Source organism: Xenopus laevis, chromosome 1L (genome assembly GCF_017654675.1).
Source record: "Xenopus laevis strain J_2021 chromosome 1L, Xenopus_laevis_v10.1, whole genome shotgun sequence".
NCBI lineage: Eukaryota > Metazoa > Chordata > Amphibia > Anura > Pipidae > Xenopus > Xenopus laevis.
This window is the reverse complement of record NC_054371.1, coordinates 114,628,945-114,642,430: the sequence shown is the minus strand read 5'-3', so window position 1 is coordinate 114,642,430 and position 13,486 is coordinate 114,628,945. Positions and strand designations below refer to the sequence as shown.

At 37.4% G+C, this 13,486-nt stretch overlaps 1 protein-coding gene and 1 pseudogene across 1 annotated transcript; both read right to left on the bottom strand.

Annotated features, from left to right (window-relative positions):
- Positions 1-639: 639 nt before the first annotated feature.
- Positions 640-2,044, bottom strand: crygdl.22.L (crystallin gamma D like gene 22 L homeolog). Its single transcript, XM_018226299.2, has 3 exons — positions 2,011-2,044; positions 1,347-1,589; positions 640-916 (listed from the first exon to the last, which is right to left on the bottom strand). The coding sequence occupies exons 1-3, from the start codon at positions 2,017-2,019 to the stop codon at positions 641-643; spliced, it is 528 nt and encodes a 175-aa protein (XP_018081788.1). The 5' UTR covers positions 2,020-2,044; the 3' UTR covers position 640.
- A 1,988-nt stretch (positions 2,045-4,032) lies between these two features.
- On the bottom strand, positions 4,033-6,453 carry LOC108720132 (annotated as a pseudogene).
- Positions 6,454-13,486: the final 7,033 nt, after the last annotated feature.

Genomic DNA, 13,486 nt, shown 5'->3' with positions numbered 1-13,486 from the left:
TCACACCAAATGAATAATATATTCTGTAAGGTCAGAGTATCTCAGCATTGTAATTGACTATGTGCAACTAAAATATAAAATATATTGGGGGTATTATATTTTCTGCTAAAACACAGAACAGCAATGATTGCCATTTAAAATGATATTAAATAGTTAATGTTATCAATACATTAACAATTCCCTTAAGAAGTAAATATAGAAGTACCAAGAACCACCATATGTGACTTAATACAAAATTAAAGAAGTTAATAGGAAAAAAGAGAAAGGCATTTAAAAACTACAATTCTGTGGGGACAGAAATTTAATTTAATGAATATACACACTCTAATAAATGTTGTAAAGCAGCAGTTAGGAAGGCAAAGATAAAAATGAGGAGCGCATTGCAGCAGAGGCTATGAATCAATTTAAACTGGAAGCCAGGTCTGTGTTAATGACTTTACCCCAATAAGGTATGTTTGGAAATCCTTGTAACTGGACAATGCCATACAAATAAACACAGAGTTGTTCATTAAGCCATAAATATAGGATTTGACCTAAAGCTGTACTACAGATATAAATAAGTACTACACAGAGAAGTAATTTTAAACGTCTGTTTTATTGAATTATCAATTTAACTGTATTAGTAGATTTTCGACTGGATTTAAAATTTGTGATGAACTCTTCTGAATGAGCCAATTCTGGCGCTTGAGGCTCCCCAGTCATTATATCTCCTGTATTCTCCAGATCTCAGGTAGTACTGGCGCCCCCTATAGTTGGGTTCCTCATAGAACATCCAGTGGCCATCAAACACATTGCAGGAGTGAATGTCCTGGAAACGGAATCGATCATAAGTATTGGGGCAGTCATCAAAGAACTCCATCATCTGCCCTTGGAAGTCTCCTCTTTCATAGATTCTCATTTTGTACTGGCCATGGTGCTTAAAAAATAAGATTGAAAACAAAATAATAAAAAGACCTTTTCATTTAAATGCAATACTGATAAAATTTGATTCTATACCGCCACCAATGGTGCACAAATGTTTGTACACAAGACATCAGACGGCTAACTCTGTACAATGGACTCAAAGCTGTTTCTGTATTGACACCACTCCTAAAAGGCACTTGCACCCAAACATAGTCCTTTTGTAGGAGCATCAGTGCCCCCCACCCAACCTACTCTAATGAATTGTGTACAACTCCAGGTATTGATGCAGGGAGACCCCGAAACCCTAATGCTATTATTAACACCTCCTGCATTGTTGTGCTAAAAGTCATGCCATGCCCCCCTGAAAATGTTGCTAGTGGCAGCAATGACATTGAACATTCTGAGAAAAATATTGCATTGTGAGAATCTTTACAAACACTTACATTGGAAAGAAAGCGACAAGACCTAATTGAGTCGTTGAAGCCCATCCATCTCTGAAAGTCTGGGTATTCTCCTTGCCAGAGATAATACTGGTGTCCCTTGTAACTGGGGTGCTCATAGAGGATCCAGTTTCCACCCTCTACCCTGATGGAGTTGCAGCGATTGAAGTATGAGGACAGGTCAGAACAGTCTGAGCCACACTCATAGTGGCGGCCTTGGAAGTTCCTTTCCTCATAGAAGAAGATCTGAAAGAAAATTTTAAATGAATATTTTGATATTGCAGGCAATTTGAAAAAAATTGAAGTCCTACTACACACTTGTTGATAGAGAGAACAGGCACAGATACAGTTCTGGGTGCACAATGGAGTTTTTATACTTTTCCAGAGAAAAGTTGCCATGTAGAATTGCTGCAAATTGTTTCATTTTTTAGTGAATGCTAATCATTTGTATTGCTATTAGATGGTTACAATACACTTATTGTAATGTAAGCATGGACTTATTACAAATTGTAGTCTAAACATAAATTTGAAACGTCTACATTTTTTCACCAATTATATTGTGTCTGTAAGCATTAATAACAAATATACAAGTAAACAAGTGACTCCTAAAGTGTCTAAACTTGATTGTAATTAAAAACCATTAGAATAGTTAATGATATTGGCTTACCTTTCCCATTTTGATTGAATGGAAGTTTCAGTGCAATGGAAGGGAGAGAAGTGGCAGCCTTTATATATGTCCTGTATTGCTGCTGTCTGCATAAGCTGAGCTGAGTGCTTTTGTTCTGTCTAGTAAGGTAAATGTAAAGATCTTTTGTCTGGCATTGTGTATGATCTTGTGCTGTGACAGTTATTTCTAAGTGTTTTCTGGCACATATTTTCCATAGCTTTACCAAAAGAGCTACCTAGCATTCCTATTATAGTTTCAGAAAGCTGACAGTATAGAAAATGTTCCATACTTAGTCCATTAATAATCCAGTGTTTTCTAAGTTACCAGGGAATCCATAATTAGGAAGCATTTGATCATTGGGAACCCTCTTGGTAATACATATAGAGGCCGATTTACTAATGGGTGATGGCATAAATTCGGTAGCGAAGTAGACCTACTCTAGCGCTACTTCGCATCCTAACGCCAGGCGAAGTTGCGCTCTGGTGAAGGGACGTAACTATGCTAATTCACTAACTTGCGGATTTTACTGAACGTTACCTCTTGCGCCAGACTTGACTTCACCAGCTCAGACCAGGCAAAGTACAAAAGAGTAGATAGGAGGATTTTCAAAAATAGTTTACATTTTTTCCAAGTCCCAAAAAATGCTGGTGTCTTTTAAATTATTCAGGGTGATAGGCTGAAAAAGATCTAAATGTTTTTTTTGGGGTACCCTCCCCCCCTACATTTCCTAACATATGGCACCTAAACTATACAGTGGGCACATGTGTAGGGCAATATAAGACCTCTATTTTATTTAATGAATGTTTCTCAGGCTTGTGTAGTGTAATGTAGTTTATGCTTCAAATTAGGCATCGCTATCGTAACTTCGCTTTGCTTGATGAATTAACGCTAGCACAACTTCACAACCCTTTGCCTCCCTGGGCGCAACTTCGGATTTGAGTGAATTTGAGTAGCCCTGGAAAAACTATCCCTGGTGAAGTGTGGTGAAGCCTTCCCTAGCGATTTTTTGGCGCTTAGTGAATTTGCCCCATAGAGTAGGAATTAAGGGTAGTCTTCCAAAACACTGTAAAATACATTTGGGTTTCTCTTCCTTAAGCATTTCCTTTTATACCCTAAGTACAGTAGAAATTAGTTGACAGACGTAACACCAGTGAGCATTTATGTAGGAGCTAAAATGGCAGTGGATAAATTATAAGATGCAAATATATTTTTAATTTTTCTACTAATAAAATATCTTTTAACTGAATATCTCTGGTCCTGTGGATCCGTTTGAGTGCCGGACAGCTCTGCTTCCTTATCTTCTGCTGTACCGCTCCCTAAAGCTGGGGTCTGGGGCTGGTGCACCCGGACCACTTTCACTGTATGGTGAGTTACTTTACATTTAATTCTGGAGCACCTTGTTCTCCTCTACATATTTGAAGTGGATAAATTATCCCCTCAACTGCACATGTAAGTTGGAGGGAACCATATGTTGGCTGTAATACCAGTTTTGGCTTGTTTTTTTTTTTACTGATTATTAAAATGGCGAGCATTTTAAACAGTTGCTTATTAGTGATAAAAGAAACTTTTTGCCAAGTTTCTCCATGAAAATGACGCCCATCGACTCTATTGGGTGCAAAAAATTGTTGTGCATCAAAAAAAAATGTTGTCGCCCATAGACTTTGCATTTTGGCAAATTTTCACCATTTCGAGAATTCACCCATCACTATTTCTCATCATGATCTCATTGCTATATCAAAAAGACAGCAGCTAATGCTGTAGATGCTTACATGAGCAGGGTCAGGTTTACCCTTCTTGCCCCCCTAGGCCCAGCTACTGTGTCGCCCCCCCCCCCGCATTTTCTGGAAGCCAATCTTTATCCAACCATTTATGCAAAATAAAATAACAATAAAATGGAAATAATTATGTATTAAACCATAAATAACTTTTAAATATAACCAATATGTATATTAGTAAATACAGTAAAAAAAATAACATGAATTATCTTGAAGTGTAGTCTGAGAAAATCTGAAAATTTTAGGATTAACAAAGCCTTTTAGAACGAACTTTCATCTTTGCAAACTTATCAATGAGGTTGTCATAAGAAAACTTTCTGACAATCTCAGCTTCAATTGCAAGTAGAGCAAAGCTGTTTAGCCTTTCTTCACTAAGAGAAGATCTCAGGTGGTTTTTCACTCTTTTTTAAGCAAGAAAAGGATCTTTCAGCACTGCAGTTTGTTGCAAGTGTGCAAAGAAAAATGTGTAATGCTACATACACATTTGGGTAAATCACTTCCAGTGAGTCTTCAACAATGGTTTTCAGCAGCTGAGATACAGTGATGTCCAGGGCACCAATACATTTTAAATGAGAGCAGAGATGCAGGCATTCATTAGGCAGTTTGTCATCCAAGTCATTTGGGTACTGACTGCACAGATGATTTGCTTGGGCAAGTAAATCCTCATTGCTAAGCATGCTCATATTTTCAAATAAGACAAAATTACTGTTTAGTGATTTATAAGCCTCTGTTCTCCTTCTAAGCTCATGGGACAGTTTATCCAGTATAGGGAGGAAAGTATTAACCCTGAATTTATCTCTTGGGCTTAGTTGTATGTGTCCTTGGGGGCTGACATCAAATGGCAATTTTATCTTTCTTGGTCTTGCAGTAGATGAATCATAATCTTCTAGCCCAGATAATTCCTTAGCATCTCTCTCAAACCTTTCAAATTCATCCCTGGTATCTTGCACAAGTGTGGTGAGACCATCATAAAGCTTTACAACTGTACCAATGTCAATATTCACACACTGTAAGCGTTTGCTTGCAGCATTAAACCACTCTAAAATTAAGCTCCAAAATACTGTCATGATGGCAGTCTCTAACTTTCTCAAGTTTTTGCTTAGTCCTGCAGCCTCATTTTGAGTTGTTGGTGTTTGAGAAACATCATTGTCTATTGCATCCAGTGCTTCTATGATCTCCTTCAATGATCTTCTTAGACTGAGGCATGAATCACTGCTGACCACCGTGTAGTAGATAAATTCTTAACTACTGTAGCCTTCTGCTGTAAATGAGAGATCAACACTTCCCACCTTGCAGTGGATACAGAGAAGAAGTTGTATAGTTGTTGCAGAATGTAAAAGAAAGAAACTGCTTCCCTGCAACTTTCTGCAGCACTAGTTCCAACAAGGTTTAGCGAGTGTGCAGGGCATGGGATGTATACAGCTGGAGGATTCACCTGTTTAATTCGAGCCTGAAGACCAGAATAGGTACCTGACATGTTGCTAGAATTGTTATATGACTGTCCTCTGCAATCCATTATATCAATATGGTATTCTTTCAGAGTGTCCATGACTGCACTGAACAAATTCTCAGCTTTATGACCCACATTTGGAATGAATTTAATGAACCTTTCTTTGGGGATGCCATCATTGTTAACATAGCGAATAATGAAGGCAAGCTGGTCTGTGTGCGATACATCTGGAGTTGAATCAACACTTATTGAGTAATATTTTGCTTGCTTTGCTTAATTTATGATAACTTCTAGCACACTGGAGACTATAACATCAATGAATTCATAACATACAGTTTTGGACAAGTATGATGTACTGCCAGAACCAGTGTTTCCATACTTCTTGATGTGCTCAGCCAGAAAGGGGTCATGTTCAGCTATTGCTTCTAGAAGCATCAAGTAATTGCCATTTGTAAGTGACCCAAATTTTTCATCTGTACCTCTGAATGGCAAACCTTGCGATGAAAATGTTTTCACAGCCGTAACAACTCTTTTTAAGACATTCCTCCAGTATTCTATTTCTTGATTTTGCTTCTCAAGAAAAAGCTGGTCAACTCTGCCGCTAATTTTTGCCCTGTTTTGCACCCGCAAATAACAGTCTTTGTGAAACTTTGACTCTTCATGTTCATTTAGTCGAATGGATGCATTTCTCCAATCATTGAATCCTTCATGTGCTAACATGCTGATTCCACTATATAGATAGCAAGCTGCACAAAAAATCTTCTTACTCTTAATAGAATATACTAGCCATGGTCGTGGTATAGATTCTCCATTTGGCCGTTCACTTTTAAACAGTGTATCAGACATACACCTGCTTTTGTCAGGATAGTGCCTGACGGATGATGAGAAGTCAACCTCCTTGTTTTGATTGACACCATGTTTATCCCAGTCAACAGGATCAGAAGAAAAGTTCAGATTATGCTCAAAACTCTTATTTTCAAGAATCCTTGAACTTGGTGAAGAGATTTCCTCACATGGTTCTTCTTGATTTCCTTCAGCAGTTGTCATTAAGGTTGAATTATCTGCCTGTTCTGCAGAAACATCTTCCTTGTGTGAGGTTTCCTCTGTAACATCTGTTGTTCTTACATAAGATGAAGAACAAGGTGACTCAGAAGATTCAACCTCTTCAGGTATAACATCAAGATCTACTCTACTAGCTTTCTCAAAGTAGGTCTCCATTTTTCGTGTATGCTCCAGTTCATTGCTTTCTAGCTTTTTCTTTGGCAAGCTTGCGATATGCGATAAGTTTTTTTCTTTTGTCAGCCATGTCACAGGAAAGCTAAAAGAAAATACTCAATCGGTTAATTCAACGGCCTCAGAAAAGTTTCTTACATCACACAAAATTCCCCGTTGTTTTTTTTTTTATAGTAACAGCAGATAAGGGTGAAAAAGACACCCATAAAGTTATAGCTATAATTTCTATTATTGGCAATGACCTAGAGAAACCATGCAACATACCCTCCCACACTGCCACACTTCAAATCACATAAACTCGATTCAAACCACACAAACTTGATTCACACTAATGTTAGTGATGTCCTTTATTCCAAATAGAAGAAAAGAGGTTTCTACTAAATATTAGGACTGGGTTTGTTACAGTGAGAGCTGTGAAGATGCAGAATTGTCTCCCTGAATCAGTTGTACAGGCTGATACATTAGATAAGTATAAGAAGGGGTTGGATGGTGTTTAGCAAGTGAGGGCATACAGGTTGCTGATACATTAGATAGGTATAAGAAGGGGTTGGATGGTGTTTAGCAAGTGAGGGAATACAGAATGGTTTATGGAAGATAGCTCATAGTACAAGTTGATCCAGGGACTGGTCCCATTGCATCTTGGAGTCAAGAAGGATTTTCCCCCCTTTCAGAGGCTTAAAGGGGTAGTAAACCCTGCTGCACTGCACTGATCAACCAAACTTTGTTGCTGGACTACAAATCCCAAAATAATGTAACATATAGTGAAGGTTGAGGCATGCTGGGAGCTGTAGTCCACCAACATCAGGGTTGTATTCTTAAAGTAATATTGCACAATAAAACTTTTCCAAAACTTTTCCCCAAATCTCCATAGCCAGCGGCTGCAGTAAAATGCAAAAAATCCTCCAATGAGAATCCACCTGATCCGTATCAATCTAGCTCCCTGTTCTTTGTTCCTGTAATTGGAGTTGGAAGCTTTAAGCCCAGTTTCCCAGCACTGAACAAGTCTGTCCTTTATCCCCATGTCTGATTCCAGTGTCATATAATGAAGAAATAAACTAACTTAATTATCTCTATATGTAAGATAACAGAAAGATGCCTGACATGGTGCTAGAATCAGAATTCTTATTGGTCAGTTTTTTTGCATTTATAATGAAGTTTTTCATCAGTAGAATTCTCATATCTATCTATCTATCTATCTATCTATCTATCTATCTATCTATCTATCTATCTATCTATCTATCTATCTATAAACTTGATAGAAGTAGCCGCACTCACAGGTCTTATATAAAGGCTGGAACACCAGCCTTTCTTTCTTTGAGAAAGGCTGGTGTTCCAGCCGAAACGTCAGTGTTCTCTTTTTAATAAATATCTTCATTTATATAAGACCTGTGAGTGCAGCTACTTCTGTCAAGTTTGGATCAGACGTGGAACTGCACCCAGGCATCTATGATTCATTTATCGTGAGTGCCGGTATTTTGCCTGTCAATTGTGCTCCAGTGGGCAGTGGCAGTATCAGTTAAATATTAATTATAAAACAAAAAAGTAAAAGTCCCTTTTCAAATCTTAACAGCAGCATAATCTATGTAGTTCATATTTATCAGCAGACAGCATTGCATAGCACTATTTTTTATTATTTATATCATTAGTTAATGAAATTAACTTTTTAACCTACCAACTGTTGCAATAATTAAAAAATATAGGGCAATAACTTATGCCACAGCGCCACTGCTGAATGATTTCAGTTGCAGGCTTGCAGCAAGGGGCGGGCCGCGACAGCCAGCCAAATTCACATTACACATGCACTCCGCTCTGTGACCGTCCTCTTGTTGTCCTGACTCCTGTGCTGTTGCACTAGTCTGTGCACACGCAGGTGACGCGCTCACGTCATGAACTAAGTCACAGCAGCACCCCCTCCTTAGTCAGGCTGAGGCTGGCTGGCGCCAAGTGACGCATGCGCCGTCACATGATGTGATGACGTCACCACGCACAGCATGTGCACACTGCCCGGAAGCGATCGTCTGCACCTCGGCCACCACAGGCAGCTCAAAGACTCTGTCTGAAAGAAGACAGAGGAGAGCTGACAGGTGCGCTGTGCACATAGCAGGAGCCAGGAGTGGCAGCAGCAGCCGCGGTGTATAAGTCATGACTCATTCACAGTAGTATAAGTCATTCACAATACGCAAGCTGCCTGGAGGTCCATTTTACAATTACTAAGAGAAGAGATGTTAAGGGCACCTGCTTGCCACCCCTAACATCTTGCCACCCTAGGCCCGAGCCTAGAGGGCCTTTCCCTAAGTCCAGGCCTGAACATAAGCAAGGGTTAAAACCAAACCACATACAGTATAACGGAATTTTATAAACACCTAACCTTTTACCATAAATATAAAGGGAAACAATTTCGCTATAAATGTTGCAATATTATATGTATCTAATTGTGTCCCAACTAATAATAGTAACAATTCCGTTTAAGCTGTTACAATGTGTCATGCTTTGAGACTAACTCAGTGTTACTGTCACCCCAGCATTTATTATACCTTTATATCTTTCATGTTATGTCACTACCCATCCCAACCTAAGTGAAAGGCTAAACCTAATTGAAAAGGTTTGCTGTAAGCTATATTATAATCAATTTATCCTTATGTCAGTACTGCCATTCATTACTGCCACTGGTGTAATTTCTCCACAAAACGGCACATCATTTCCCACAGAATATCATAGTGTACATAGTTACCCCAAAATATATGTGTAAATAAACATATTTGTAATATTATTAAAAGGATATTCCAACCCACTCCGCACGGTGGTTATTGTGTAGCCATTTACTATCACCCACCCACATATATGTAAACAACCTTTAAAAAATCGAAAGTGAAAAATCTAAAATAATCTGGTAAATTCATCAAAGTGAGAGTTATAGTTCATGTGTTGTAAAAAAAATACCATGTCTCATAATCCAGCCCTCCCTGGGGTTGCCCATGTCCTTTCCAAATAATAAAAAATAATGATGGAAAATAACCCCACAGCTTTACCAACACAAGTGTCCATTGCATCATTGTGGTGTTTGCCTGACAGTTACTGAAGTTCCATATTTAATGTAGCGTACTGACGCCACTGCCAATATCGCATATGGTTGAATATGAATATGATTCACTGATCGTGCACCCAGGCATGTGAACACTTTATACGAGAGTGCTGGCCTCTCTGGTGGGATATATATATACATATATATATATATAGATTTTCGTAACAGACAGCACCTCATGTCAGATAAGCCATGTTATGGCTGCCCATGTGCACGGATGTAATTAGTGTATAATCCAGTCAAGAAAAACCAGCACCCTTTAGATATGAAAATAGTTGTATTTAAAACATATGTATCACCGACGTTGGGACCTTTCTCAAGGTCATATACAACTATTTTCATATCCAAAGACCCTTGGTGCTGGTTTTTCTTGACTGGATTATATATATATATATATGGCCCTGTTATCTGGGGTTTTCTGTATAACTGATCTTTCCATAATTCTTCATACCTTAAATCTACTAGAAAATCATGTAAACATTGAATAAACCCAATAAGCTGGTCTGGCTTTCAGTAAGGATTAAGTACAAGGTAATGTTTTATTATTAAAGAGAAAAAGGAAATCATTTTTTAAAATTTGGATTGTTGTCACACACCTTTTAGTTTGGATATTTTGTTTATTAATGAAGGTTTAAGTGCTCCATATGTACGGCTCTTGTTCTTCCTCCTCCATATTGTTTCATTCAGTGTTTCTCTGTGCTACCCATCATAATTCACTAACAGGATAAATATAATGAATATGCATTTAAAAGTTAAATAGCTGCTAAACACATGTGAGCTCAATCATATGTATCCTAAAAATCTATTACTATGTTTAAAGACTGGGAAAGAGGACTGCTATGCTAACAATTGTAGTGCTCTTTACATAGTAAATTACATAGTAAGGTTTAAAAAATACACATCCATCAAGTTCTATATATAACCTGCTTAACTATCTTACATAACCCTGTATTCCTTCATTTCCTAAAAAGCCATCCAACCCTCCTTAAAGCTATCTAATGTATCAGGCAATTTGACTCATTCTGGGAGAGAATTTCACATCTTCAGTGCTCTCACTGTAAACGATTCTTTCTGAATATTTAGATGGAAACGTCTTTCTTCTAATCGGAATGGGTGCCCTCTTTTCATCTGGAAGGATGTACTGGTAAACAAAGCAAAGCTTATTGCAGGTTCCTAATGGTAATTTTAAGAAATGTGTTCATACAAAAAAGAACAAAACAATATATGTATATATGGCAAGAGAATATCCTTTATTATAAAGTACAAGTCCAGGGGGGCACTCATGGTAAATTGTGTTTCCAGGACATCCTCATCCCATATCTTACTAGTTTATTTAACCATGTCTTTCAAGGAGGCTTCCTTAACGAGATACTCAAATCGACCATCATCACATATTCCCATTAATACATTTGGACCAAGCAGACTTTACAAAAGGCTGAAAAGGTCCATATAACAGAAGGAAAATGCTATCGCTCATAAAGATCACAAGAGGAGGAAGGTCCCTACGGTCCTGTTTAGCCTTGTGCAGAACAGGCATTTGATAGAGAGCAAAGAGTGCATAGGTATTAAAGGACGGGCAAATGGCAAGCAACGCTGTATTTTAAGTGCCTTAAAATGTTACATGCATTTTACATACCATTATGAATTTATTGAATAATATGCAATTACATTATTTTACACTTTATTTTGTTTTTCCATTTGTTTGATTTATTTATTTAATGATTCAAATGTAACAGAGACCATGCACTGTATGCAGAATTTTATAGCTGAATAACATTCACCAGTATTAGACATGTGTGTATTAGACACACTCAGAGACAGTTTATCAATATTCTAAAAGTTTTAATTATACTTATTGACTTTATGTGTTTATATAATGTGGATGTGGTACACATATACCCACTGTTGTGTCTAACAAAAGAATCATGTATTTTTTGCAGCCTCTGGAAATTCAAAACAAGGCAAAACCAAACAAACTAGAACAATACTTTTACAGGATCTTCAACATCCAATATAGTGTATAGAAACAAGGAAATTGGAATGGTAATTATTCATACTGAACTGTGCTAGGTATACGAAGTACAATAAAGCTATTAGACAACATGCTAAAGCAAAAGCAAGTTAATCAGTCAATTGCACAAATAATTAACCAGAGACAAGGCAGTAAATAACCCAATTTGCAGACTTCTTCTCTACCTGTATAATTTCCATTTGGAAAAATCTACCCCACATCCCACCAATAAAGCTATACAACAATTCTTAGCAGCAGCAAATATACCACTAATTCAACCATACCAGCTCAGTCAACTAAGTAGACTCATCTCCCCAGACAATGTAAAAGTGGCCTTAAAGTCAACCCCACAAGGGAAGGCACCAAGCACTATGGTCACACACTTTAGCTGCAATTCCTGCAAAAATGATGACTGCCTGTGAAACAGGAGTGTACATCAATCTGAATAAGCATGTGCGTCTGTTACAAATATTATATTACAAATATTATATATAATACAAAGTCGGTGCACCCAGAAGAAAATAGATGCGTGCTTATGAAAATGATGTAAGTGGGCATGGTGAGCTGCTCCTTTTTGAGTATGGCAGCTGTGGTAGGAAAATGGCAAACAAGCCTGCTTTATGAATACTCCTGGAAGGTAGCAGTTTGTTTCAATTTAACCTATTGTATGCAGCATTATAGCAGGCTGGATTGATACTAATAAGTTTAGCTGTAAATGTTTACATCTCCTTTAACACCTTCTTCAGCAGTTTTTATTTACAAGACATTCTTCTGTAAGAACTGCAGAATCTGTACCAGTATTACTGCAACACGCTGTTTTAAAATTCCTGTAGTTTTGCATACTGGTCTGCAGTTAAAATAATAGAAACATTTCTATAAATATGAATAGATTTTAAAAAAAATGGTAAGGCACCAATGTCCATAGTAAATATAGCTTCCCACTGGCAGCTCACTAGCAGACTACAGGTGGCAGCAGCAACATTTGGCATGCACAGTGTGAACATTATATACAAAGACTGTGACAGCAACAAAGGCTGCACCAATTAGGATAGGGCTTCATGCTGGTCATTTTTTGCATGTGCACTGCAAATACAGTATATCCTCTGTGGAAACCCATGGAAACTGAGATCTACACAGAGACTAACAAAGTCTTTCCCAGAAACTTGAAACAAAGTATTTGCACATGCAAATGCGAATAACACAAGACAATTTCCGTTCTCGCTCATGTGTAGTACAATTTTTAAAGTTTCAGTATGTTAAGTCAAGTGAGCATACATGGCAAACCTCTTAACCAATAACATTTTAGGATGCGCAATGCTTATCTCGCAAATTGCAGCAGTTCATTTAATTATATTCAGTATCAATACTAAAGATGATCTACAACTCCCATCTTAGAGACCTGGGTCCTACTCGGCATCTAAATATATCAAATATATCAATCACATCAAATTAATAATATATTCCGTAAGGTCCCGAGTATCTCAGCATTGTAATTGACAATTGTGCAACTAAAACATAAAATATATTTTGGTATTATATTTTCTACTATTATATTTTCTACTAAAACACAGAACAGCAATGATTGTAATTTAAAATTATATTAAATAGATAATGTTATCAATACATTAACAATTCCCTTAAGAAGTAAATATAGAATTACCAAGAACCACCCTATGTGACTTAATACAAAAATAAAGAAGTTAATAGGAATAAAGAGGAAGGCATGTGGGGACAGAAATTGAATTTAATGAATATACACACTCTAATAAATGTTGTAAAGCAGCAGTTAGGAAGGCAAAGATAAAAAAATGAGGAGCTCATAGCAGCAGAGGCTATGATTCAATTTAAACTGGAAGCCAGGTCTGTGTTAATGACTTTACCCCAAACAGGTATGTTTGCAAATCTTGTAACTGGACAATGCCATA

What these genes read in the sequence shown, in the direction of transcription:
- crygdl.22.L (XM_018226299.2), bottom strand. An exon ending in CTTGTCGCTTTCTTTCCAAT is followed by an intron (nt 917 to 1,346) that starts GTAAGTGTTTGT and finishes TTATTTTTTAAG; the next exon opens with CACCATGGCCAGTACAAAAT.